The 24,162-nt window shown below is 51.0% G+C and overlaps 1 protein-coding gene across 1 annotated transcript; it reads right to left on the reverse strand.

Moving 5' to 3' along the window:
- Window positions 1-209: 209 nt before the first annotated feature.
- LOC119405833 (angiomotin-like protein 2) lies at window positions 210-13,972 on the reverse strand. The gene is made up of 5 exons (XM_037672664.1): window positions 13,859-13,972; window positions 12,317-12,664; window positions 1,119-1,379; window positions 723-1,049; window positions 210-680 (listed from the first exon to the last, which is right to left on the reverse strand). Exons 1-5 carry the CDS (start codon window positions 13,970-13,972, stop codon window positions 210-212), a joined length of 1,521 nt encoding a protein of 506 aa, XP_037528592.1.
- Between the last annotated feature and the right edge of the window lie 10,190 nt (window positions 13,973-24,162).

Here is a 24,162-nt window from a genome sequence, read left to right on the forward strand (position 1 = left end):
CCAACAGACTTGCAGAGGTTGACCACGGTCGTCAGCATGACAATGGTCGAGAGCATGACATAATGTCGATGCTACTGGTGCAGCACCGGTCCCAGCGAGTCATAAGCCGTTGTCATATGTCGTTGCTGTTGTAGCCATCCAGACTATTCACGTGCGGGTGGCGGCCACTCCACCAGGTAGTAGACGTTGAACGCAGGTGACCTCGGCTGCTACGGAAGTGTGACGTCCCCAACGAAGCTCCGACTGCATATGCCTCCGGCGCTCACGTGTTCCTTGCTCATGTTGCGCTGCAGGTCAGACACGCTGGTGCATTTGCTCATGTGGGCGACAGGTTCCTCCTCGAACGGGTCCACCTGTCCTGCCACCCTCTCCAGGGCTTCCTGTAGCTGCGTCATCTCTTCCGTGAATTGTTTATTCACTTGCTGGTGTCTTGCCTCAAGCTCCTCCATCAGCCGCTTGTTCTCGATCTCAGCCGAAGCCACCATCTGGCTCAGCTTTGCAAGCTCTTCCTGCATGGTCTCTGGTTCAGCCTCACTCTTCTTCAGACCGTGCTTGAGGATTGTCTCAGAGTGCGACGACAGACTGAGCTGCTTCACTAGCTTGGAGACCTTTGCCAACAAAATCTTCTGGCCCTCCTCGAGCCCCTGGATCTGCTCCTGGTTCTTCTTGCACTCTGCCTCCTTCTGGTTCAGTTCCGCAATTAATGTCTACACTTGACTGGCCTCTCGATAGCGGTCCTGCTGGGCCTGGGTGAGCTGCACACGGAGATCAGCTGCCTGCATCCGTGGCGCATCCAGCTGGGAGTCCTGGAGTACGCGCTGCCGCTGGAGCTCTTCTTCGTGGCAGCGCCGCATGTGTGCCAGTTGAGTGTCCCGCTCCAGCAATTGCTCCTCGAAATTGGCACACTGCTGCTGCTGATCCTTGAGGCGGTGCTGATCATCTGCGAGCAGCCTCTCCATGCGACTGTACTCCAGCGAGTCCTCGGCCACCTTTCGGTTCAGGTTGAAGATCTGAGCTTCAAGGGTGTAGATTTTGTCACTCCAGGATGTCTGGGCCTCCAAGAAATGATGGCGCTACTCGTCCAGCTGCTGTTCTAGCTGTTTCTCGAGAGCACAGACCTTGTCCTTCAGGTCATAAATGTGGCGGTCTTTTTCGTTGATTACGGTGGTTGCCTTGGCTTTGTAGACGTCGTGCTCCTGCTTGAGACCATCATGTGCATCAGTCAGGTTTCCCAACTTACGTTCCAGCTGGCTGATGCGGGTAGTATGCTGCGATGCGTCCTGCTTGAGACGATCTAACTCAGCTTCAAGGGCAGCCTTGTCCCTCTCAAGGTCACGAGTGCGGATCACCTCGGTGCCGGACTCCGATTCGTCTGGTGTCTTCCGGGTCTGGTGTCTTCCGTCTGGCGTCTTCCGTCTGCTTCCGGCTCCCCCTCTTACTTCTCGTCTTCTTCCTTTTCTTCAAGGCCGCCGCACTGTCGTCATCCCGGGACTTCCTGACCTCTGCTTCAATGTCGTCGCAATCACCGGCCGTGTCCCCAGAAATCGCGTGGTCCGATGCCGTCTTCGCCTCACCGTTCCTGGACGCTGCAACCTCGCTGGCGGACGATGTATCGCCACCACGTCACTGGTCGTCCCGCGGTGCCGGCCCGCCGCACGAGCCCGCACGAGCCTCTATGCCGACCTCATCAGCGCACGCATCGTCGCCGCCTTCGTCGTCAGCCCCAGGTGCCGCCTCGCCGCACGAGCGCGCCACAGCCTCCATGGCCTGCGCGGGCAGCGGGACGCCGAGGTAAGCACCGAAGTGCTCACGGGCGATGATGGCACGCCGCTGCTCGTCGGAGGTCATACTCCCGGAAAGGCGCATGAGGGTCTCCACCGGCTGTAGTAGGAGACCGGGTCGTAGACCCCGTAGGTGGCCATATCCAGGAACGCCCGCTTCAGCGCCCATAGCTCCTCGAAGGCGATATCGCCGTGCAGGGGGCCGAAGTCAGTGGCTGGTGGGATCCGGCGTACGGTGATAGGGCAGAACATGTCGGGGCGGGGTCCTTCCCGTTGGGCGCCAGATATGGGGTTCAGGGCTGGCTGCAGCTGCAGCCAGCCCTGAACCCTTTAGGGATGAGGCCTAGACCCAAAGAGTCACGTCTTTACTAGTGCAAGCCTCGGCCGCAACTGCCCGCTGCCAGCGGCTGCCGCGTGACACCAGCGTACATGAGATAGTCGTTGTCGACGCGCTCACAACCGCCGAGCGCCCCCATAGCGTACAGTGGTGGGAATTGTTGCGGATTCAATCAGACTAACAAAGAAGGACAGGACAGAGTAAACGGAAAGAGCGAGCGAGCGGAATTGCGCTCTTTTCGTTTATTCTGTCCTTCCTGTGTTCGTCCGATTGAATTCGCAATGATTCCCACCACAGACATGCACCAACTCGGCCAGCAAGAAGTGCTTCTAAAATGTGCATGCGCGTTATATTTTCTTGATCCAGTGAACGTCGAAGTAAATCGACTCTCTGCCTGACTGCCTGGAGATAAGATCACGTTCCCGCATTGCATACGGATAACGTTTCGACAGCCTGATGCCAATCTGCCCCTTCATGAGATAACGGGAAGGCAATCCTGCGGAAGGCACCCTGCTGAGGCAGATATGTGAGCCAGCACGGCTACAAAGGTCTAGCGAGAGCGCACAATTCACACGTTTCGTGCGATTAGCCCATATCCTACGAGATAGACGGCACAGCGCTTAGAACGTTGAATTATTCGGCAGGACGAGTGGACAATATTAGGGAGGCTAGATGTGGTATGCCGACACCATGTAAATGATTATCGGCGATAAAGGTAAGTGCAGTTTTATGTAGACTTCAAAGAGCAACTGTTAGCATTGCGGGTGCCTCATTCGTATCTCATGGAACCAGCTTTGCCTCAGTCTATCGTGAAAACCGCTATCAAGATATGCGTGAAAAAGGGATCCTTGTTATTGTTATACCTCGATATTTGGGCTTTCGCTCTCTCCACTGCCACCAGATGGCTGCTTGCAAATCTGGCAGGCAGGCGAGCTACCCTGAGCTACCCTGAGCGTGGACATTATTCGCCACTATGCGATAAGCATTTAAAACTACGAAAGCTGACCAGCGCCCTAGAACGCTCATCAAAACGAGTGGCATTGGGACCTGTTAATTTGACATTCGGAACGACTCCGGTTCATATGCCTTCTTCTAGAGCTCCGTACTCCTCCAGGAGGATACCCTGGCCGCGATAGTTCAGCAATGTTGAAGGTACGGTACTCATATTGTCACGGGCGAAATAAGACAGACAGCCAGGTGTTGACGTCTACCCCAGAACCAGACCAGCAACAACAACGTTCTCTTCTTCTTCCACTCGCGTGTACGTGCCACAGCGGATGGCTCATACATGGTGGCATGGGGCATTACTCCCTCTCTCAGAAAAGCATCGTCTCGATGCTGGTTATGCGCACTAAAAAAAGAGGAAAGAAAAACAAAACGTCACTATACAAACGAAACAATTGTGCCCGTAAGGCAAAATGAACATGCTGCCGCCACTGAAGAAGTAAATAGAGAAAGTGGGACACAACAAGAACAAGCAGAAAAGCAACAAAAAGCAAGAAGCTAAGTGGCCATTGTAGTCAAAGTCACTCTACGTTCGATTGACGACGCGAGAAATATGGCTTGAGCCTTGAAACATGAACCACATCAGTTTGTGGAAGCCGACTGGAACGTGTTGGGGTGCCTTCTGGGAGAACCTCGTAGGTTACGTCGCTGAGTCGGCGTAGAACCTTGTAGGGACCGAAGTAGCGCCGCAGTAGCTTCTCTGACCGGCCGCGCTGTCGGATGGGGGTCCACACCCAGACTTCATCGCGTGGTTTGAAGGTAACATCTCGGTGCCGAAGATTGTAGCGGCGTGCGTCTGCTGTTTGGCGACTCTCAATACGGCATCGGACGAGTTGACGGGCCTCCTCGGCGCGTTGAGCGCACGTGGCAGCATCCGTGTTAAACAGTCCCTGGTTGTCGGGGAGGAGCATTCCGTCGAGCATTGTAGTGACCTCTCGACCATGCACTAAGCGGAATGGGGTGAAACCTGTACTTTCCTGCACCGCAGTGTTATAAGCAAAAGTTACGTAAGGGAGGATATCATCCCAGTTCTTGTGGTCAATGGCCACATACATTGACAGCATGTCTGCAATGGTCTTGTTCAGCCGTTGAGTGAGTCCGTTTGTTTGGAGGTGATAAGCCGTGGTTTTGCGATGTTTTGTGCCGCTGAGCCTCAATACTTCCTGTAGCATCTCTGCGGTGAAAGATGTTCCACGATCAGTAATTATGACAGCTGGCGCTCCGTGACGGAGGACGATATTGTTGACGAAAAAGTGGGCGATGTCAGCTGCGGTAGCTTTGGGCAGGGCCTTTGTTTCGCAGTATCGTGTTAAATAATCGGTGGCGACCACAATCCACCGATTTCCAGACGCAGACGTGGGTAATGATCCCAGCAAGTCCATGCCAACCTGATGAAATGGTGCTTTCGGTGTGGCGATTCGCTGTAACAGTCCCGCTGGTCGGACAGGTGGAGTCTTACGACGTTGGCAGTCGCGACATGTGCGAACGTAATGCTTGACAGTCTTCGTGAGATGTGGGCAGTAATAGGAGCGACGAATTCGTTGCAATGTGCGCGTGTAGCCAAGGTGTCCGGCCGATGGTTCGTCGTGGCAAGCATGTAAAATATCGTCACGAAGCGAGGTCGGCGCAACTAGCAGGTAAGTAGCTTGCGTATGGTCGAAGTTCTTATAAAGGACTCCATCCCGGAAACAAAAGGAGGCTAGCGAGCGTGCGAAATTTCGAGGAAGACTAGATGTGCGCCCTTCCAGATAGTCAATTAGTGGGCTGAGCTCCAAGTCGTCGCGCTGTTTTTGAGCCAAGTCGGTTGCTGATACAGAGGAAAGGAAAGTGTCGTCCTGATCAAGGTCTGCGTTGGCACTTCCGACTGGTGCACGTGAGAGACAGTCAGCGTCGGTGTGTTTGCGTCCTGACTTGTGAATGATGGTAATGTCAAATTCTTGCAGCCGAAGGCTCCACCGTGCCAGACGACCTGAAGGGTCTTTGAGATTGGCGAGCCAGCATAGAGAATGGTGGTCGCTAACTACTCTGAATGGGCGTCCGTACAAGTATGGTCGAAACTTTGTTATAGCCCAAACAACAGCTAAGCATTCTTTTTCTGTTGCAGAGTAGTTTTTCTCTGCTGATGATAATGTTTTTTTTTTCATTCTTTATTATCAAAATACTTTACAATATACAAAAGCATTACTGGACCCATAGCCATTGGCTAGTTCCGGGTCCACAGACAACTTAGGGTATGAAATGCAGCACGCGAGCAAACAGAAACAGAAGACGTGATACATAATAGTAATATTACCATACATAACTCATACACAAATATAAATATAACATCAGTGTTCTATTATCCTTCTCGCACGCGAGCGAACAAAGCAAATACATAACAATGAGTATGACATGCACAACTTAAGCATTGACACGCACAACTTATGCAAGAATGTAAATATAAAGAAGTGTACTCTCATCGACAGTATTTTTCAAAAAAGTATTTTCTGACAGCAGACCTGAAGTTGCGGGCTTCTTTTATATGTATGGGCAGAGAATTCCAAATAAGTGCGCCGTTAAATTCCACGAGCCTTTTCCCATACAAATTATGACAAGGAGGCAGATTAAAACACTGATTAGTTGCAGCTCTTGTATTTCGTAGCGGGATCTTAAACAATGTAATTGGAAGCGGATCATTGGTATCGATAATACTATGAATGACCTCAGCAATTTTCAGTTCATATAATGCATGTACTGGCAACACATGCAATGAGCTGTACAAGTACGTACTGGATTGAGTACGCGTAGAAGTGATAATTCTTAATGCCCGTTTTTGCAGACGGAATACAGGATCAAGGTAAGTTGTAAAGGTGTTACCCCATGAATCAATACAGTAAGATATGTGACTTTGTATAAAGGAAAAGTACAGAATGCGTAGGACAGGATATTCGAAACATTCACGAGCCTTAAGAAGAATATAACATCCGTAAGCAAGCTTGGAACAAAGGTGTTTAATGTGAGTTTTCCAGTGCATGTCTGAGTCTAAGAAAATGCCTAAATATTTATAGGAGAAAACTTGTAGTTTTATACCTTGTAATGATATATCCAGTGTTTCAGTATTGAGTTTTTTCTTCCTGGAATGAAAAACTGTATACTTAGTCTTACTCAGATTAAGGGTCAGCTCATTGGTTGTGAACCACTTAAAAACATTTTCTAACTCAGCATTTATTTTATCCGGTATATCAAGCAGACTGTCACCAGTAAATAGAAGAGCGGTGTCGTCAGCATACATCAAAGCCTGTGAATGCCTAAGCGTTGCAGGGAAATCATTTATGTAGAGTGTTCGGCTGGCATAGGCAATCACACGCTCTAGGCCATTTTGCCATTGAACTAATACAGCTCCAAGTCCGAAGTTGCTGGCATCGGTGTGTGGCTCTGTGGCAGCGGTCTCGTCAAAGTGACCGAGTACAGGGGGAGCCTGGAGATGGCTTCGAAGGGTATCGAAGGCATGTCGCTGTTCCTGACCCCAAACAAACGGTACGCCTTTTTTCGTAAGGTGGTTGAGGGGTTCAGCGATTTTGGAAAAACCGTTGACAAAGCGTCGGTAGTAAGCGCACAGCCCCAGGAATCGGCGTAGATCGCGCTTGTTTGCTGGCACGGGAAATGCGGCGACGGCGCTTGTTTTGTCAGGGTCTGGGCGGATACCAGCGTGACTCCACGACGTGACCAAGAAACTTGAGTTCCTCGTAGGCAAAATGACATTTCTCAGGTTTGAGAGAAAGTCCGGCTGTTCGAATCGCCTCAAGAACTGTCTGGAGGCGCTGGATGGGCTGTTCAAAGGTGTCCGAGAAGACCAACACGTCGTCTAGGTAGACAAGACATGATTGCCATTCTAGCCCAGAAAGAACCGTGTCGATCATTCTTTTAAAAGTAGCTGGCGCTGAGCATAAGCCGAAAGGAAGGACTTTGAACTCGTAGAGGCCGTCAGGAGTAAGAAAAGCGGTCTTTTCACGGTCCCGCTCGTCAACTGCAATTTGCCAGTAGCCGCTGCGTAGATCCATGGAAGAAAAGTATCGAGCGTTCCGTATGCGCTCCAAGGAGTCATCTATTCGGGGTAAAGGATAAACGTCCTTCTTCGTGATCTTGTTCAACTTTCGATAATCAACGCAAAAGCGCAGGGTACCATCTTTTTTCTTCACCAACACAACAGGGGAAGCCCAGGGACTAGTCGATGGCTGGATGACGTCGTCCTTGAGCATCTGCTGGACTTGCTGACGTATGGCGTCTTGTTCTTTTTGCGACACCCTGTAGGCATGTTGTCGAACAGGTCTCTCGGTAGGCTCGGTGATGATACGATGCTTGGCAAGCGGCGTCTGTTTGACCTTCGATGTTGTAGCGAAGCAATCTCGAAATGAATCGAGTATACCCAAAAGACGCGCCCGTTGTGCGGAAGGTAGATCCTGGTTTACGTCGAGAGTGCTTGCGAATGGCATGCCGGAATGGTCGCACGACGAAAGGGCAGCTAATGTTGAGGGACCCGAGATGTCGGCAATCTCTTCAAGGTATGCGATCGCGGTGCGCCTTGTAAGATGGCGATACTCCTCGCTGAAGTTCGTGACTAGTAGGCGAGCCTGTCTATTTCTGGCGACGCAGATTTGCTGTGCAAGAAGGAGAGACAAAATTCCAGTGTCGGGGACGTCCTGCTCACATTCAACGCTGACAAAGAGGCTGCTACGAGGAGGCAGAGTCACAGATTCGAGATGTGGGTGTTGTCAGCCTCAGCTTCAGGATGAAAGGGGTCCTCGAACGACACTAGCAACTCACGTAGATTAATGATCGCGCCGTATTCACGAAGAAAGTCCAGTCCCAGAATGAGCGGACGGGAGCACACAGGTAATACGAGGAAGGAGCCCGTGAACGTCGATGCACGTATTCGAATACGTGCTGTGCACATTCCAGTCGGCTTCACCAGATGGCCACCTGCCGTGCGCAACGGGGGTCCTTGCCATGCGGTCGTAACTTTCCTCAGTTTAGATGCCAGGGCTCCGCTCATAACTGAATATTCGGCGCCAGTGTCGACGAGGGCAGTGACAGCATGATTATCGACGAATACGGCGATGTCGGCAGAAACAGTCGTGCTACTCTCTGAAAATAACGAAAAATCTGAGCGGTCATCATCGGGTCGTTGCATCGAGTGTGAGACGACGGTCAAGCCGAAAGACTCTTCTTTATTTATCTCGAGCCTGAGCCCCGCTACTCAGACCCAAGTGGTGATGATGAGTATTTACAGGTGAGAGGATGAAGCATATGAATAATGCTCACACTAATTTCCCCGCGCGCTGAAGCGGCCAGCCTGGCCGCGACTTAGACTGGGGATAGACGTCGAACGAAAGGCTTCAGACGCGAAACGTGGACTATCTCGGAACCACGGCAGCGACGGTCGGAAGAAACCTCAACGGGAGCAACGCGATAGTTGACAGGAGATGTTTGTTCAATAACTACGTAGGGTCCAAGGAATCGCGATTGAATCTTCTCACATAGTCCGGGGGCACGAGTAGGCGTCCAAAGGAGCACTTCGTCACCAGGACGGAAAGACATGTCACGATGAGAGCTGTCATACCGCTGCTTGCGGTCGTGTTGACTGGCTTCTGTACTGAGCCGAGCAAGTTGGCGACAATTTTGAAGTCTCGAGACGAACTGTTCCGGCATAGTTGTAGAATTGTCCATTGGAGTGCGTAAGAATGAAGCGTCGATCGTGAATGTCGCCGAACGGCCGTAAACTAGGTAGAACGGCGAGTACCCAGTAGTGCGTTGGATGGTGGTATTATCAGCAAACGTCACAAATGGTAAGATTGTGTCCCAGTTGTCATGAGCGGGCCCAATATACATGGATATCATATCATTTAGTGTGCGGTGAAATCGCTCTGTTATGCCATTGGTTTGAGGGTGGTATGCTGATGTGGTCTTGTGAACTGTGCCGCAAGTTTTAAGCATTTCTTCAATCACTGTAGACAGAAAAGTCTTGCCGCGATCGCTCAAGAGGATGCGGGGCGCACCATGCCGTAAGACAATGGCTTCGAGAAAGAAGGTGGCCACGTCAGAGGCAGAACTAGAGCGTAGAGGAGCGGTCTCTGCGTACCGCGTGAGATGGTCAACGGCTGTTACGATCCATCGATATCCTGTGGACGTTACGGGAAGAGGTCCGACCAGGTCCATTCCAACAATGGCAAAAGGTTCCTCGGGACAGGGTATTGGATGTAACAAGCCAGCAGGAGGTGAAGTCGGCCGCTTGCGCCGTTGACATAGTGCGCAAGAAGAGACGTACTTTGCAATCGAAGTGGACAGACCAGGCCAGAAAAAGCGGCTCCTTATGCGGCTGTAGGTTTTATGGAATCCCAAGTGGCCAGCAGATGGGTCGTCGTGGAAGGCCTCAAGAATCTGCGTACGAAGCGAGCGTGGAAGTACGGGAACCCACCGGTGTCCATCATCATTGTAAACGTACCGGTGCAGCACGTTGTTTTCAAGCTTGAATTGCCTGAGTTGTCGGCGCAACCTGGCATTAGGCGGTGGAGACATTCCGCAGAGTCGTTGAATAATGCGATGGCAGTAAGGGTCTTGCTGTTGACAGGAGGCCAGCTGCCTGTGGCGATTGTAAGGAAGCGGGCCACCAACCGTTAGTGCCGATAACGTAAGTGGACGCGTAGCGACTTCATCGTGGGAGGAGGAATGAAGAGGCTTGCACGGAGATGTTAGTGGCAGAGGGCAACGAAAAAGGGCGTCGGCATCTTGGTGTTTTTTCCCAGATTTGTAAAGGACGTCAAATGAATACTCCTGTAGACGGAGCACCCAGCGGCCGAGGCGTCCGGACAAATTCTTAAGTGATGACAACCAGCATAGCGCGTGGTGGTCTGAAATTACGGTAAAATGGCGTCCGTAAAGATATGGGCGGAATTTCTGTACGGCCCAAATTACAGCCAGGCATTCCTGCTCTGTGATGGAGTAGTTTTGTTCAGCAGTTGTGAGTGCGTGGCTGGCGTAGGCAACGACTCTTTCTCGACCAGTTGCATCACGCTGTAGGAGGACGGCACCGATGCCATGCCCGCTAGCGTCGGTGTGTAGACAAGTAGGGGCGTGCTCATCGAAATGACAGAGGACGGGGTCAGATGTCAGTGCCGCCTTGAGGGTGTCAAAAGCGATGTCGCATCCGGGTGTCCAAGTGAAGGCTGTGCCCGACGTCAGCTGTTTGTGCAGGGGCGACGCGATGGAGGCGAAGTCGCGGATGAAGCGGCGAAAATACGACGCGAGGCCGAGAAAACTTCGTAACTGCTTTTGATTTTCAGGGCGAGTGAAGCATGTAACGGCATTCACCTTGTCAGGATCGGGACGAACACCATCTTTGCTAACAAGGTGGCCCAATACGATGATGCTCTTTCTGGCAAAATGACATTTTTTGTATTGAGTTGAAGCCCAGCGTTAGAAATGCACGTCAAGACTTCGTCCAATCGCTCGAGATGCTGGCGGAAAGTGGAACAAAAAATAACGATGTCATCAAGATAACATAAGCAGGTCCTCCACTTCAGGCCACGAAGAACCGTGTCGATCATACGCTCAAACGTTGCCGGAGCGTTGCATAAACCGAAGGGCATTACATTGAACTCATAGAGGCCATCGGGTGTTGCAAAGGCCGTCTTGTCCTTGTCCACTTCATGCATAGGTGTTTGCCAATACCCTGATCGAAGATCAAGGCTTGAGAAATATTCAGCGCCCTGAAGGGAGTCGAGGGCATCGTCAATTCGCGGCATCGGATATACATCTTTGCGCGTGATCTTATTGAGAGCTCGATAATCGACGCAAAATCGTACCGAGCCGTCCTTCTTCCGGACGAGCACAACAGGAGACGACCAAGAACTGGACGATGGCCGAATGATGTCGCGTTTCAGCATGTCAGCGACGTTGTCCTCGATGATTTTACGCTCTGCAGAGGAGACGCGGTATGGTCGGCGGCGCACAATGGAATTGCCCTCGGTTTCAATGCGGTGCACGGCGACGGATGTGCGACCCAAAAGCTTGGAGTGGATGTCAAAAGAAGCACTGTGTTTTCGAAGTAGTGCTAAGAGATCTTCCTTTTGCGCCGCAGGGAGATCAGGGTTGATGGTGGCTGTTAGAGCAGTGGTTGTCGCGTGGTCGTTGACAGTAGTAGGCGACGGTGGTGGATCTGTGTGAAGAGGCATCAGGGCAAGAGGTTCTGTGTCAGCAAAGCAGGCCACAACGCTACCTTGGGGCAGGACAAGTGGTGAAGATGTAGGATTACGTGCAGTGACCAACGCTCTGCTGTCATGAAACCTGACCAAGCTAGGCGCAATGACAATTCCTCGGGATATCCAGCGATCGCATGGAGCGAGAAACACATCACCATTAACGATGGTATCGGACGTCAACGTCAGAACATTCTCGTCGCCAGGTGGAATGGAACAATCGACCGCCGTGAGGAAACACAGTTTGCGAACATCGTCATGAGATGAAAATTCCGTGTCCGTCATATGAACGACTCGCTGTTGACAAGATATCACGGTCGACGCTGAGGAGAGAAAGTCCCATCCCAAAATTAGTGTGTGCGTACATGACGGCAGGACGAGAAACTGAATGTGATGAAGTATGCCGTCGATGAAAACTCGCGCTGTGCACACACCAATAGGCCGAACAAGAACTGCATTGGCACACCGAAGGGGAGGGCCAGTATACGGGGTTTTTACCTTTCGCAAGCGAGAGCACAGTTCGATACTAATAACGGAAAGTGCTGCCCCCGTGTCTACCAATGCTTCAGTCCATACACCTTCAGCACATACTAACAGTATATTTGAGGGCCGCTGCGGAGGAGTTTGACTTAGCCCGAACAATGCAGCTTCCCCTCCCAAAGCTGCACAATTTAGTTTTCCGGGCGATGGCCCGGGGCCGAAGTAGCTGGTCGAAGGGGAGAAGAGGAGCGGCGCATGGGTGATGGAGAGCGGCGACGCGGAAAACGGGAAGCAGCGGCTCCGTTGAGGCTCTGCGGAGATGCAGAACGACGTTCGTAAGCTTGGTAGGCGCGACTGTATTGTGGAACCGGAGCGGGAAACTCGTCTCGTTCATGGTAGTCGTAACCCCGTCTTTCGTCCTGTTGACGGCGTCGGTAAAACCGGGAAATATGTCCACGGACTCCACAGTAGTAACATACTGGTCGAGGTGGGCGCCAGGCGTTTGGAGAGGGAAGCGACGCTCGTGGTGACAAAGCATTCACGGAACCGTGCATTGTGGGCGCGTGGGGTGGTATCTGTTGAGGAGGCGCTAGGGCCGCAACCTGGGCGTAAGTTGGTGGCGGTACGGGGTCGTGCCTGGGAATTTCCGTACACCTCATGGCAACAAGTTCTTCTCGGATGATGTTGCGGATGCTGCTGCCCGGAGATGTCGTACGGAGCTCAAGAGGGTAGGACATAGCCTGTGCTTGGAGTTCATCTCGTATGATGGAACGAATCAAGCTGCGCAGCTCGGTGTCAGTGGTTGTGCTCAGAGGTGATGTGTCAGGCTGCAAACGGAGCAGATGGAGCTCATCAAGGCGCTGACACGTGGCGACGATTTCCGAGACGGTAGTGGGGTTCTGCACTGCAAGGGCGTTGAATGCCGTAGCGCCAATTCCTTTGAGCAGGTGGCGCACCCTGTCCGTCTCCGTCATTGAGCTGTTCACGCGGCGACAAAGGGCGAGGACGTCTTCTATGTAAGAAGTGTATGACTCGCCGGTTTGCTGGACACGCTCCGCTAATTTCTTTTTCGCGATGTCGGAGCGGATTGAAGGGTTCGCGAAAATTTGTCGTAGCTGGTGCTTAAAGGAGGTCCAATCGACGAAGTCCAACTCGTGGTTGAAAAACCAAGTCTTGGCTACACCCGTCAGGTAGAAGGCGACACGAGTAAGTTTTGCAGGGTCGTCCCAGTGGTTGAGTGCACTGACGTGGTCGTACTGCTCCAGCCAGTCTTCGACGTCGTCCCCACGAAGGCCAGCGAACGCCGGTGGATCCTTCTGAGGGGTGGTAACCAAGCAGGAAGGGGTTCCTGACGGGACAGGTGTCGTGGATGGTCCAGCGTTGGAGTTCTCGTCGTGCGACATTGCCGATGTCTCCGAGTTCAAACGGCGACCTGACCGGAGCTCCAGGGGTGCAGTGAAGTGGAAGGCGTAGCGCCACCGGTAGAGCCAGAGGACTGAGGAATCGTACAGCACAATCCACCACTTCTGAGACGACGGTCAAGCCGAAAGACTCTTCTTTATTTATCTCGAGCCTGAGCCCCGCTACTCAGACCCAAGTGGTGATGATGAGTATTTACAGGTGAGAGGATGAAGCATATGAATAATGCTCACACGAGGGAGGCTCTTTGACAGTTCGTTGGGAAGCGAATTCACCCCCAGAAGCCGCGGTTCCTAGTTTCCCCTGTGAGGACTCGGTGACCGGCTTCTGAAAGGAGCGCAGGACGACGAGGGCAAACTAGGTGACATGGAGGGGCGAGGCGACGGTGATCGTGATTGGCGGCGTTGAACAGGGGGAGGAATTTGCTGGCTCGTAAGGTACGCTTCGATTTCACGGGGGCGCTCACCGTAGCGTGCGCAATGAGCATCAGGGTGGAAGCCGCGTAGACCAAGTTGGCGGTACTGACAAGTACGATACACGTGGCCCGCCTCGCCACAGTGATAACATAGCGGACGGTTATCCGACGTGCGCCACACGCTTGCCTTGGTAGCGTTCTCTCTTGAGCCGGACGGCTGATACGTGGGTGGGCTCGGGAACCTTGACGCAGAGGGCGAAGTCGAAGATGCGTCCTGGAATGGATGACTAGGCGGGTCCATTGTCCGCAAAGTAGGACCAGTAGCGTGTAGTACAGGAGATCGTAGGGCCGCCGCATAAGTCAGGACAGGGACCTCAGGTCTTGGTGGTGCGAGTGGTGCGACCGCCTGTCTGATTTCATTTCTGATGACGTCCACGAATGCTGGCGCGGTTGGTTGAGGTCCCACTGCTTGGAGTTGGCGGAGCTCGTCCCGCACGACGCTTCTTATGAGGTCTGCGAGGGCCTGCCTCTCGCTGTCAGACCCGATAGAGCATGCCGTGGCCGTTATGTCGTGGCGTTCGTACTGTGACGACCGCTGCTGGAGAGTACGTTCGATCGTGGTCGCCTCACTGATGAACTCAGCCACGGTCCTTGGTGGATTGCGTACTAGCCCGGCGAAGAGCTGTTCTTTAACCCCACGCCTCAAATGCCGCACCTTCTTTTCCTCGGACATCGCAGGGTCGGCCCGCCTGAAGAGTCGAAGCATGTCCTCGACAAACATCGAAACTCTCTCGTTTGGTCGCTGGTTCCTAGACGAGATGGCTTGTTCCGCTCTCTCCTTCCTTTCGGCGTTGCGGTACGCGTCGCGGATCTGGCGGCTAAACTCCTGCCACGTCGCAAAGGAACCCTCATGGTTCTCGTACCATTTTTTGGCAGAGTCTTCTAATGCGAAGTAAACCCTCCGCAGCTTGCGACCTTCATCTCATTCATTGATGCTGGCAACTTGATCAAAGTGGTCTAGCCAGTCATCAACATCCTCAAAAATGTCTCCGCGGAAAGACCGTGGTGTCTGCGGTGCATGAAAATCATGCGGGAGCGGAGAAGAATAGGCGTCGTTGGTTTGACTCGCCTGGCTTATAGTCGAGGTTGTCATCTTGTCAAGTCTTGACAAGGGACCGAATTCGGGGGGTGGTCCTAGCAGGCGGCGGCTGCTTCTTGCTGTGGGAGCTGTGGCTGTCTCCAAGTTGCTAGGAGTCACGGCTGGAAATTGAGAGCCAAGGTGCATGTACCCAGCGCCTCCACCAGTGCCACGGGCGAAATAAGACAGACAGCCAGGTGTTGACGTCTACCCCAGAACCAGACCAGCAACAACAACGTTCTCTTCTTCTTCCACTTGGGTGTACGTGCCGCAGCGGATGGCTCATACATGGTGGCATGTGACAATATTATAGTCATTTGACATGTAGATCTAACATCTTAATGTTATAACGCCACACCGGGAGACGTACTCGTGGAACGTCTTTATTCTTGCACTCTTGCACGCGCGCATGGCCCGATGCAACGCCGCAGCGCGTTCGGTGCAACGCCACCGTGCGTTGGGCGCAACGCCACGGCGCGTTCGATGCAACGCCGTTAAGCGTTGGATGGAACACTCCTTCCCTCGTATTTATGAGTGGCTGTAAGCCCAACGGTCCGGAGGCCGTCGACTTCGGCCGCTGCTTCTAACGGTGATTGGTGGGGAACAGTCAGGGTTGGGTGATCCTTGTGCTTGTTCCGGTGCCAGCTGGGTGTCCGGTGGCTCTGATGAACAGGGTACAAGCGCTTCCGCAGCATGCGGCAAATCAATTTCACGAGGCTCACAGTTCCCATCTGTTTCCAGAAACGACCTTCGCAAATGATCGGCATGCACGTATCGCTAACGGCCTCCGACACGGACCAGATACGTGCACGGCGATTTCACTCGATTTCACACTTTTCCTGGGAACCATTTAATAAGTTCACCTCGCACTGAGCGCACCGAAACAACATCACCGACAGAAAAGGACCGCGGTACACCCCGTCGCTTGTCTATAGACAATTTCACTCTTTCCGCTTTGTCTCACAGTTCACTCCTAACATTTGGTTGAAGCAATGTTAGCCGAGTCCTCAGTTTGCGTCGGAGAAAGAGCTCGGCGGCTGTTTTCCCCGTGAAGGTATCCGGCGTCGTGCGATAGGAGAACAAAAAGTTGTCGATTCTATGCCGCAGTAATCGGCCTTTTCCTTTACTTTCATTGTCTAGCAGCTGTTTAAGAAGTGCTTTCTTCGTAGTTTGTACTGCTCATTCGACCGCACCGTTTGACTGTGGGTGGTACTGTGGCGTGAGCGTCTGTTTTACACCGTTCGCTTTTAAGAAGGCCTCATATTCGGCAGCAGTGAACTGAGGGCCGTTATCGGTAACCACCTCAGTTGGAGGCCCATGCGACGCAAACAGAGAACGTACAGCTTCTACAGATTTTGTAGCACCTGTTGAATGCATGATTTTCACTTCAAGCCATTTCGAATATGCATCCACAGCAATCAAGAACATATGCCCTTCCTTAGCGGCAAAATCTCAATGTACTCTTTCCCATGGGACATCCCTTACTCGCCACTGACACAAGGGTGCTGGCTGCGTCGAAGGGAGTACAGATTGGCATACCACTTGTTCTAGAGCATTATCTATGCTTGGCCACCACATCATTGAACGTGCCACTGCTTTTATTTTGGTGATCCCCAAATGCTGCTCGTGCAAAAAAGCTAGAACCTGGGTTTGCAAACTTTCCGGTACTACGACACTGTTGGTCCAAACAATGCAGCCATTATCAACCGTAAGATTCAACCGACGAACCAAAAATGGCTGTAGCTCATTTGGAACGCTTTTTGGCCAACCATGCCATATCATGTTTCGAACGCTCGTTAGGAGCCTGTCACGGTCCGTTGTGCGCTCAATATTTTTAGCTGTGAGTGGCAAGTCAGTGAGAGTAGAAAAGTAAAAAAATTCTTCAGGCAGCCCTTCAGTGTCAGATAACGGCGAGCGGGACAATGCTTCGGCATTAGCAATCGCTGTCCCCGGTTAATGCACTATTATGTATTGATAGTTAGCCAAGAAGGTCAGCCATCTAAGTACTCTCGCGGTAGCCTAAGCGCTTCCCTGCCTCTTTGAGTCAAACAGCACAGTCAGGGGCTGATGGTCTGTTACTACCTTACACGCTCTTCCATACGGGTATTCTTGGAACTTTTTTACCCCAAAGACAATGCTCAGGGCTTCTTTTTCATGTGCCCGTAATTGCGTTCTGACGCGGTGAGAGACCTTGAGGCAAACCCTATCGGCTTCTCGACGTCATTCTCCACCTTCGGCAGTACCACTCCAACGCCATAATCCGACGCATCACATGCGATTTCAATGTCTTTGCGAACATCATACAACTGAAGAACACTGTCATCGGTCAACAACGCTTCGCACGTATTGAATGCGTAGTCACAGTGACGTGACCAGTGCCATTTGGTCTCTCCGTAGCACCTCATGTAAAGGTTCTAAATCCATTGCCAAATTTGGCAATAATCTGGAATAAAAGTTTACCAAACCCAGAAAGTCTCTCAGTTGTGTCACAGTGACTGGCTTTGGTGCGTTTTTTATAGCCATCACATTATCCCTAGTAGGATGCAGGCTATCTTTATCAATTTGGTGACCCAAATAAGTTACTTTCTCCTGAAAGAACTTGCACTTTCCGGCGTTGACCTTTAAACCGTGCTTACTTAGGTGTCTGAGCACCTACTCGACTCTCTCACGGCACTGCTCGTATGTCTCGCCAGATATGACGACATCGTCCAAGTAGCAGGCAGTTCCCGATAACGCCACCTAGGATCTGATCCTTTACTGCTTGGAATACGGCAGGCGCGCACGCGACTCCATACGGGAGACGCTGAAACCTAAAAAGGTGCAGGTGCGTGTTCACCGTCAGCAATTCTTGTGCTGTAGATAGGCCTTAGATAGGTGAATGACCGAGAAGACGGTTCCGCCTTGCAATGTCGTGAAAATATCCTCTGGCAGCGGCAGAGGGTAGTGGTCAACTTCTATTGCCGGATTGATAGTGACACAATAGTCACCGCACAGACGCAGCCCTTTATCTTTTTTTTCGGTACAATGACCAGGGGCGTCGCCCAAGCGCTATGCCTTACTCTTTTTCCATGTTCGACAGTTCCTGTTTTACTTGCTCACGAAGAGCATATGGCACTGGCCGCGCCTTACAAAAGACCGACGTAACACCTTCTTTGAGCTTAATACTGGCTTTGAAGCCTTTGATAGCGCCGTAGCCTGGTTCAAACAATTCGCTGTACATTTCCATTACAGAAACTGAATTTCTCAAAATCTCTATGCACATGACTTCATGGCATCTAATTTTAATTTTGTGCGGCCAATTTCGACCAAGCAATGTTGGCATCCTAGCTTTATCAGCATCCTTTGCTATGACAAGAGGCAGTGAATAGCATTGATCGTAATATCGAACATCAACATCTATCACGCCTTTGATGTCGACAGGTGTGCCATTGTGGGCGACTAAGTTCACATTAGCTTCTCTGAAGCTAGCTGAAGGAAAAAGCTTAGCGCACTCAGATTCGGACATAACCGACACAGCAGCATGTGTATCCAACTCCATGCAAACTTCCTTTCCATTTATCTCAAAGTAACTGTAATAGCCCGCGTTCCTGAACTTTCATCAGTATGACACAGCGTAAGTACCTCATTTCCGGCGACATCACAATGCAGGTGCTTAACGAGTTTGGTTTTACACATTTTAGCTATGTGCCCTTTTTCTGACATTTGTAAGAAGTACTGTTAACAAATGGGCAACTTACTGGTGCATGGTGACCCGCACAGCTATGACAAGAAGCTTTAGTCCCATGCTGCGTGGTCTTTACAGTCATTGTGAACGCACAATCCTTCGCGTTCTTGCCAGCACTTGCTTGCGGACGCCGTCTTTTTGCTTGTCCTTGCCAGCGCAAGTCGGAGACGCTTGCTGCAATGCCTTCGCTCTTCCTAGAGTCCATCTGCTGAGTATCTTTCGTAGCTGCTTCCATAGCCACAGCGATGTTGCAGGCGCGTTCCCAAGTCAGCTCAGCGTCTGGCGTGGCAGTCGGCACCGCACAGCGTCTGTTTGAAGGCCAGCGATTAGTCGGTCCCGCAGAGCTTCCTCTGGAAATGTGCCGAACGCACACGTCGCCGCCAATTTCTTCAGATCCGCGATGAGTTCTGCCACGCTTTCATGATTCTCTTTTTTTGGTTGGTGGAAGCGATACATTTCCGTCACTACGGAACTTTTGGGAGCATAGTGCTTTTTAAGTGCATCAACGGCAACCTCGAATGCTACTTTTGCAGGCGTCTTTGGAAGAAGCAAGATCATTAGCGTCCCGTAAGCCTTTTCGCCGATTGTAGTCTAGAAGACCTGCAGTTTCTTTTCTTCTGCAATGTCGTTGGCGGCGATGAAGCACTTGAGACGCTCGAGGTAGACCTCGAAGTCCCCGTTGTCCGGGTCGAACTGCGGCAGCTTGCCAAGTGTAGCGCTCGATGATGCCGTCTTCAGGGTATCTTGCCGTATCCCATCCTCGTGGCCAGTTTGTTGTAACTCCACACCGGGAGACGTACTCGTGGAACGTCTTTATTCCATCGGTTCCGTGGTAACAGAATCTTGCACGCGCGCATGGTCCGATGCAACGCCGCAGCGCGTTCGGTGCAACGCCACCGTGCGTTGGCCATAACGCTACAGCGCGTTCGATGCAACGCCGTAAAGTGTTGGATGCAACACTTAACTCCTGTCAATTGGGAAATAATGAAATCCGCTGTCTTCACTAGCCTGGAAACAAAAACCGACTTCTTCGCTCAGGAAACAAACGTGCTTAAGCCGTGGCGGTGTGTTAGGCCATTCATGGGTGATACTCTTAAGGCACTCATGAATGCGAGGAATGAGGACGTCACGGCCCTCCTCGTACTGCTTCAGCCGCCGTGTGCATTCAAAAGCTCGCCACACTTCGTACTGAGGCAGCGGCCTGGTGCACTGAAAATCTACGAACATATCCAACGATTCATGCAATCGTTCTCATACGGATAATCTGTCTACTGGTGGGTGGGTAGATCAATCAGGTCCTGAGCGACTGTCGAGGTAGCCGTGTGAAAAAAGTCCATCGCACTTTCTTGCTTTAGAATACAGGTTGGGCATCGTCGGAAGGCGAGCCCAGCCATCCTTGTGTACTGCTCCGCGTACGCTGCCGAATGTCCCTTCTCCACAGCTGCACGAAGTACGTACCCGCGTGCCACCGGCCAAGACAGTGTGCCTCAGCCATTGTAGTGCGATAAACTACATCCGTGGGGCTGTTGGTCTGCGTTCAAACGGTGAGGCGCTTGTTTAGCGCAGAACCCCCACTCGGCTTAGAACAGCATGCTCAGTTTTCGACATGTGACCATACCGTGGCAGCGAAGGCTGGAGTAATGATGCGCGCAGATTGACCAATTGTAGCAGCCTCAACAAATACCTGAAGGACCACCTCGGCCGTTCATTGCTTACCCAAAGCAGTTAGGGGGTTTTAGTCGTTTCTATGGACACTAGAACAATGTTGCTTAAATACATCATTGATTTTCATTTGATAATATCTGGCAACTACTAACCACCTTCCATTTTTACACTCGAATGGTGTTTCCTACAGTGCAGTTCAGTGTCCCTTGGGAGGTTTCATATTGTTACCTCTGCTCCTCCAGCAGTAATGCCGACAGCTCACGCACTAATTCGCGAAATTGCATTGAGAAATGTTTTAGGGTGTCGCACTAACGCCTTCATATTGTTCGCATCGTCTAAAAGCCCAAAGGAGTGAGTGACGGCTGGTCTGTACACAATGGAGCGCGTTCTATAAGAGCGCCCAAGGCATCTCAGCAGGTCACAGGTGCGCAATTGTAGCCCAACAATTGTATTTGCATTGAAACAGGATGATTGGTTGTATGTTTATTTACGCGACATCCCTCAACTTGTTTCACACCACAAAATAAATGCACCTGCTATCAGGCCTTCCACCCCTTGGCACTTAATATGTCAAGATGCCTGTCAAGGCTTGCAACTTTCATAAATTTATTACTTTATTCGAAAGCACTCAGTATTTTATTCCGGCAAACAGAATATTGTATTATGAATATTGCTCGTTTTGTTTCATTCATTTACATAAGTAACGCTGTTTATTGTCTGGTTATTGCGAAGTCAGTCATGATTTCTCCGCTCAAAAGAATTCATTCTATGCTCCCCTTTCATGTTCGCCATCAAACCTGTCTTCGTCACACTCGATAGTCGTCAGAGAAAGGTGGGAGAGAATGTCTGCATCTGCGTGGTGACCTTCAGACTTGCACGAGATGACGTAGTCGTAATCCTGTAGTCGAAGAGCCTAACGTGCAAGTCGTCCACTTGGGTCACGGAGATTTACTAGCCAGCATAAAGCGTGCTGGTAGGTGTCGATTGTGAACAGGCGTCCGTAGATATAAAGTCGAAATTTGTGTACCGCGAAAACGGCTACCAAACATTTTTGTTCCGTCACGGTATGCTTGCGCTCAACCCTACTGAAAGTTCGGTGAGCATAAGTCGCTATGTGTTCAGTTCCTTGATGACGTTGCACTAGTACGTCACCGATGCCGATGCCATTAGCATCAGCGTCCGCTTCCGTCGGTGAGGTCGCATCCAAGTGACGCAATATGGGCCCCAACGTTAGCAAAAATTTTAGCAGGCGGAACCCGTCGTCGCAAGCCGAAGTCCAGTTCAAAGGGACGTGTTTTTGGAGATGACATGTTACAGCATGCACACGTCGGCGAATCTTGGAATGAAGCCACGGAAATACGAGCATAAACCCAAAATTCGCTAACCTGCCAAACATTGGCGTAATGTGGCATAGCTTCAAGGTCTCAAATTTACGGCAATGCTTGGCTTGATGACATCAGCGATCGAGGCGAGACACTCCTTGGCGAGCAAGTAGTTGTGTACATCCGCAGCAATACCTCTCAGAAAGTGCCCAACTTTGTCCTCTTCGGACGTTCCAGTGTTAACCGGCTTACACAAATTGAGGATCGCCTGTATGTACGTAGTACAGGTCTCACCAGGCACTTGAGAACGCTGAAACAATGTCTGCTCCACCCGCTGCCTTTTCGTGGTAGAATCTTCGAAACACTGTGATTTCAGTTGCGAAGCAGTTGCAAATTGTTAATGGTTATTGGCGGTTCTCAAAGCACACCTGCGTGGTGTCTATCAGGAGCAGAACGACATTCTCAAGCTGACATGTATGGATCCAGCCGTTGCACTTAATAACACGTTTGTAGTGGGTGAGCCACTCCTCCACGTCCTCGCCGGGTTTTCCAGAGAAATGGCATGGCCTCGTCTAACGCATCCGGCCACCGGATGTCCACACCGGATGAGTAGAAGATGGCTATTGGTCACCGTTCTTGGACATCGGGATCCCTGGTAGTGTCGGAGAGAGTCAGGCGTCGGCTTTGGTCCTAGTGACCTAGCGACAGCGGCTCCGTCGTCTTGGTCGAACATACCCGCACCTACACCCCAAGACTGTTACTGGTACGGTTGAACTTTGCTTATTTGCAGGGCGAGGTTGATGGTCAGGTAATAATGGCGTCAGTAGGTAGAACCAGCTCACATATCCTACGCCTTCTCGCGCTCGACTCATACCCGTTGCAATATGTTACTTTTCGACCAGTTCAATTCATTCCTAGAATGCAAAGCTATGCCCTTGAAGTGATTTGTGGTTAGTGACACGTGAACCTAGCCGACCATAGCAGTGGTCATATGATCTAATACAGCAAAACACAGAAGGTAAATGAAGGCAAAGGCACATTGACCACAAAGGGTGCTTCATTCATCTATAGTACAACGTGCCTTCATCTTAGTGGCCACTACTCAACGCAATTGAAATAGACCAGCTCCGTGAAGATACGTAGCTGTCGCCGAATGCGATATTATGAAGCTTACTTATATGAACACTGTCAATAATTTGGAGGCATCGTGGAACGCGTTTTATTTGTGCTGTTGATTTTTATGGCACATTGATAACCTTAAAAAAATTGGGGGACGCTTAAGCTTCGCCTTAAGAGTTGAACGTGATAGCAATATCCTGCCCCTAGTGCGTACTTCGAACACTACGAGTGTTTAACAGAATGCGCGCAATAAGGTGTGTGCCTTATGTAATGGGTAGCATGCTTTAAACCAGGAGCAAATATGCGCGAGAACCTTTTTCGAAGCTGCGATGCACCCATTACGTGGTCTTAAGGGAATACGCGCAGTAATTTGTGTTCCTTTTGAAATGGGTGGCTGTCTTTAAACCACCAAGTCGTTATGATATTGACGTGGTGTGACGCCCGATGGCAATGTACGCTCGTACCACGCAATATTACTGCGATATTACATCTCGTACTGTGACACCTGTATATAGGACGCGTATCCTGCGCATATCGCGGTAATATGCGCAGGAAATCGATCAATATGCTCAAGATTTTGTCTTGCACGACATGCAGCGGTGCGAGAAAATGGCCTATGGATTTCTACAAGCGCCTCACAAGCACAAGCTGCGATCACGGGGAAATTGTCTATCAGTATGCGACGCAAAGTGCTCTAAACATTTTGCACCATCTACGCAATGGTCTCTCTACAGGTGCCTTTGGAGGACGACTTGTCGGAGGCATCTACCTTGAATCGAATGACTGGTTGCTCCACTTGCAGAGATTCTACGTATTCTTCGTGTGTTTTCTCAAAGTAAAGGCAAGCACAGAGCCCCCGTCAAGCTGAATCGAGGATTTTTGTAGTGGTGCCGTCTTTCACAATCATCATGCCAACACAACCCTATGCACTTTGCGCCGGTGCCTTTCCGTCTTTCTAGACCATGTGATCGCTCCAGCTGAAGCGCTCCTGACGTGGCAGCTCATAGGCTGTGATGTGCGTTTTGCTGTAGTTATTAAGGCCACGCCCGTTGCTCATATCTCGATGCCCAAGTCCAATCTTCAGCCATAATACTCTTACCCCGCATTTTTCCCAGGTCGTTCAAAGACCGCTCGTGTGTGCTACACAGCAGTCCGTACATTCATTTCGGATGCCGGTATTCTCAACTGAAACAGAATCATGCTCATAGCAAAGGCTGATGCAATACAGGTGCCTAGTGCACACATAAAGACTATAAAACTTCGAAGGGCAGTTGTATGCAGAGTTTCTTTAGGCGTGGTAAATGCTCTAAATCTGTAAAAGAAGCCCAAAATGCCATGATCACCTCGTTCTTCTCACTCCTGTGCTGTAAATACGTATTTGAACATAGCGTTGTTGTAGGCTGGGTGCCAGGGCACCGCGAGATTTCGAGAAGTGTGCCAACTGATAAGCTAGGTTATCCATCCATAAAACATTGCCGTTTCTTCCATAGCTGTTGCTGTAATTGACCTAAGGCACTTAGTGA

This window comes from Rhipicephalus sanguineus, chromosome 9 (assembly GCF_013339695.2).
Source record: "Rhipicephalus sanguineus isolate Rsan-2018 chromosome 9, BIME_Rsan_1.4, whole genome shotgun sequence".
Lineage (NCBI taxonomy): Eukaryota > Metazoa > Arthropoda > Arachnida > Ixodida > Ixodidae > Rhipicephalus > Rhipicephalus sanguineus.

Excerpts from the sequence above, each read along its gene's own strand:
- LOC119405833 (XM_037672664.1), bottom strand. The coding sequence starts at position 13,972 with ATGGACCCGCCTAGTCATCCATTCCAGGACGCATCTTCGACTTCGCCC. Across the intron at positions 1,380-12,316 it reads CCTGGCGCCCACCTCGACCA|ACACCAGACGAATCGGAGTC; the intron begins GTATGTTACTAC and ends CAGACCCGGAAG. Across the intron at positions 1,050-1,118 it reads TTTATGACCTGAAGGACAAG|ACATCCTGGAGTGACAAAAT; the intron begins GTCTGTGCTCTC and ends TTGGAGGCCCAG.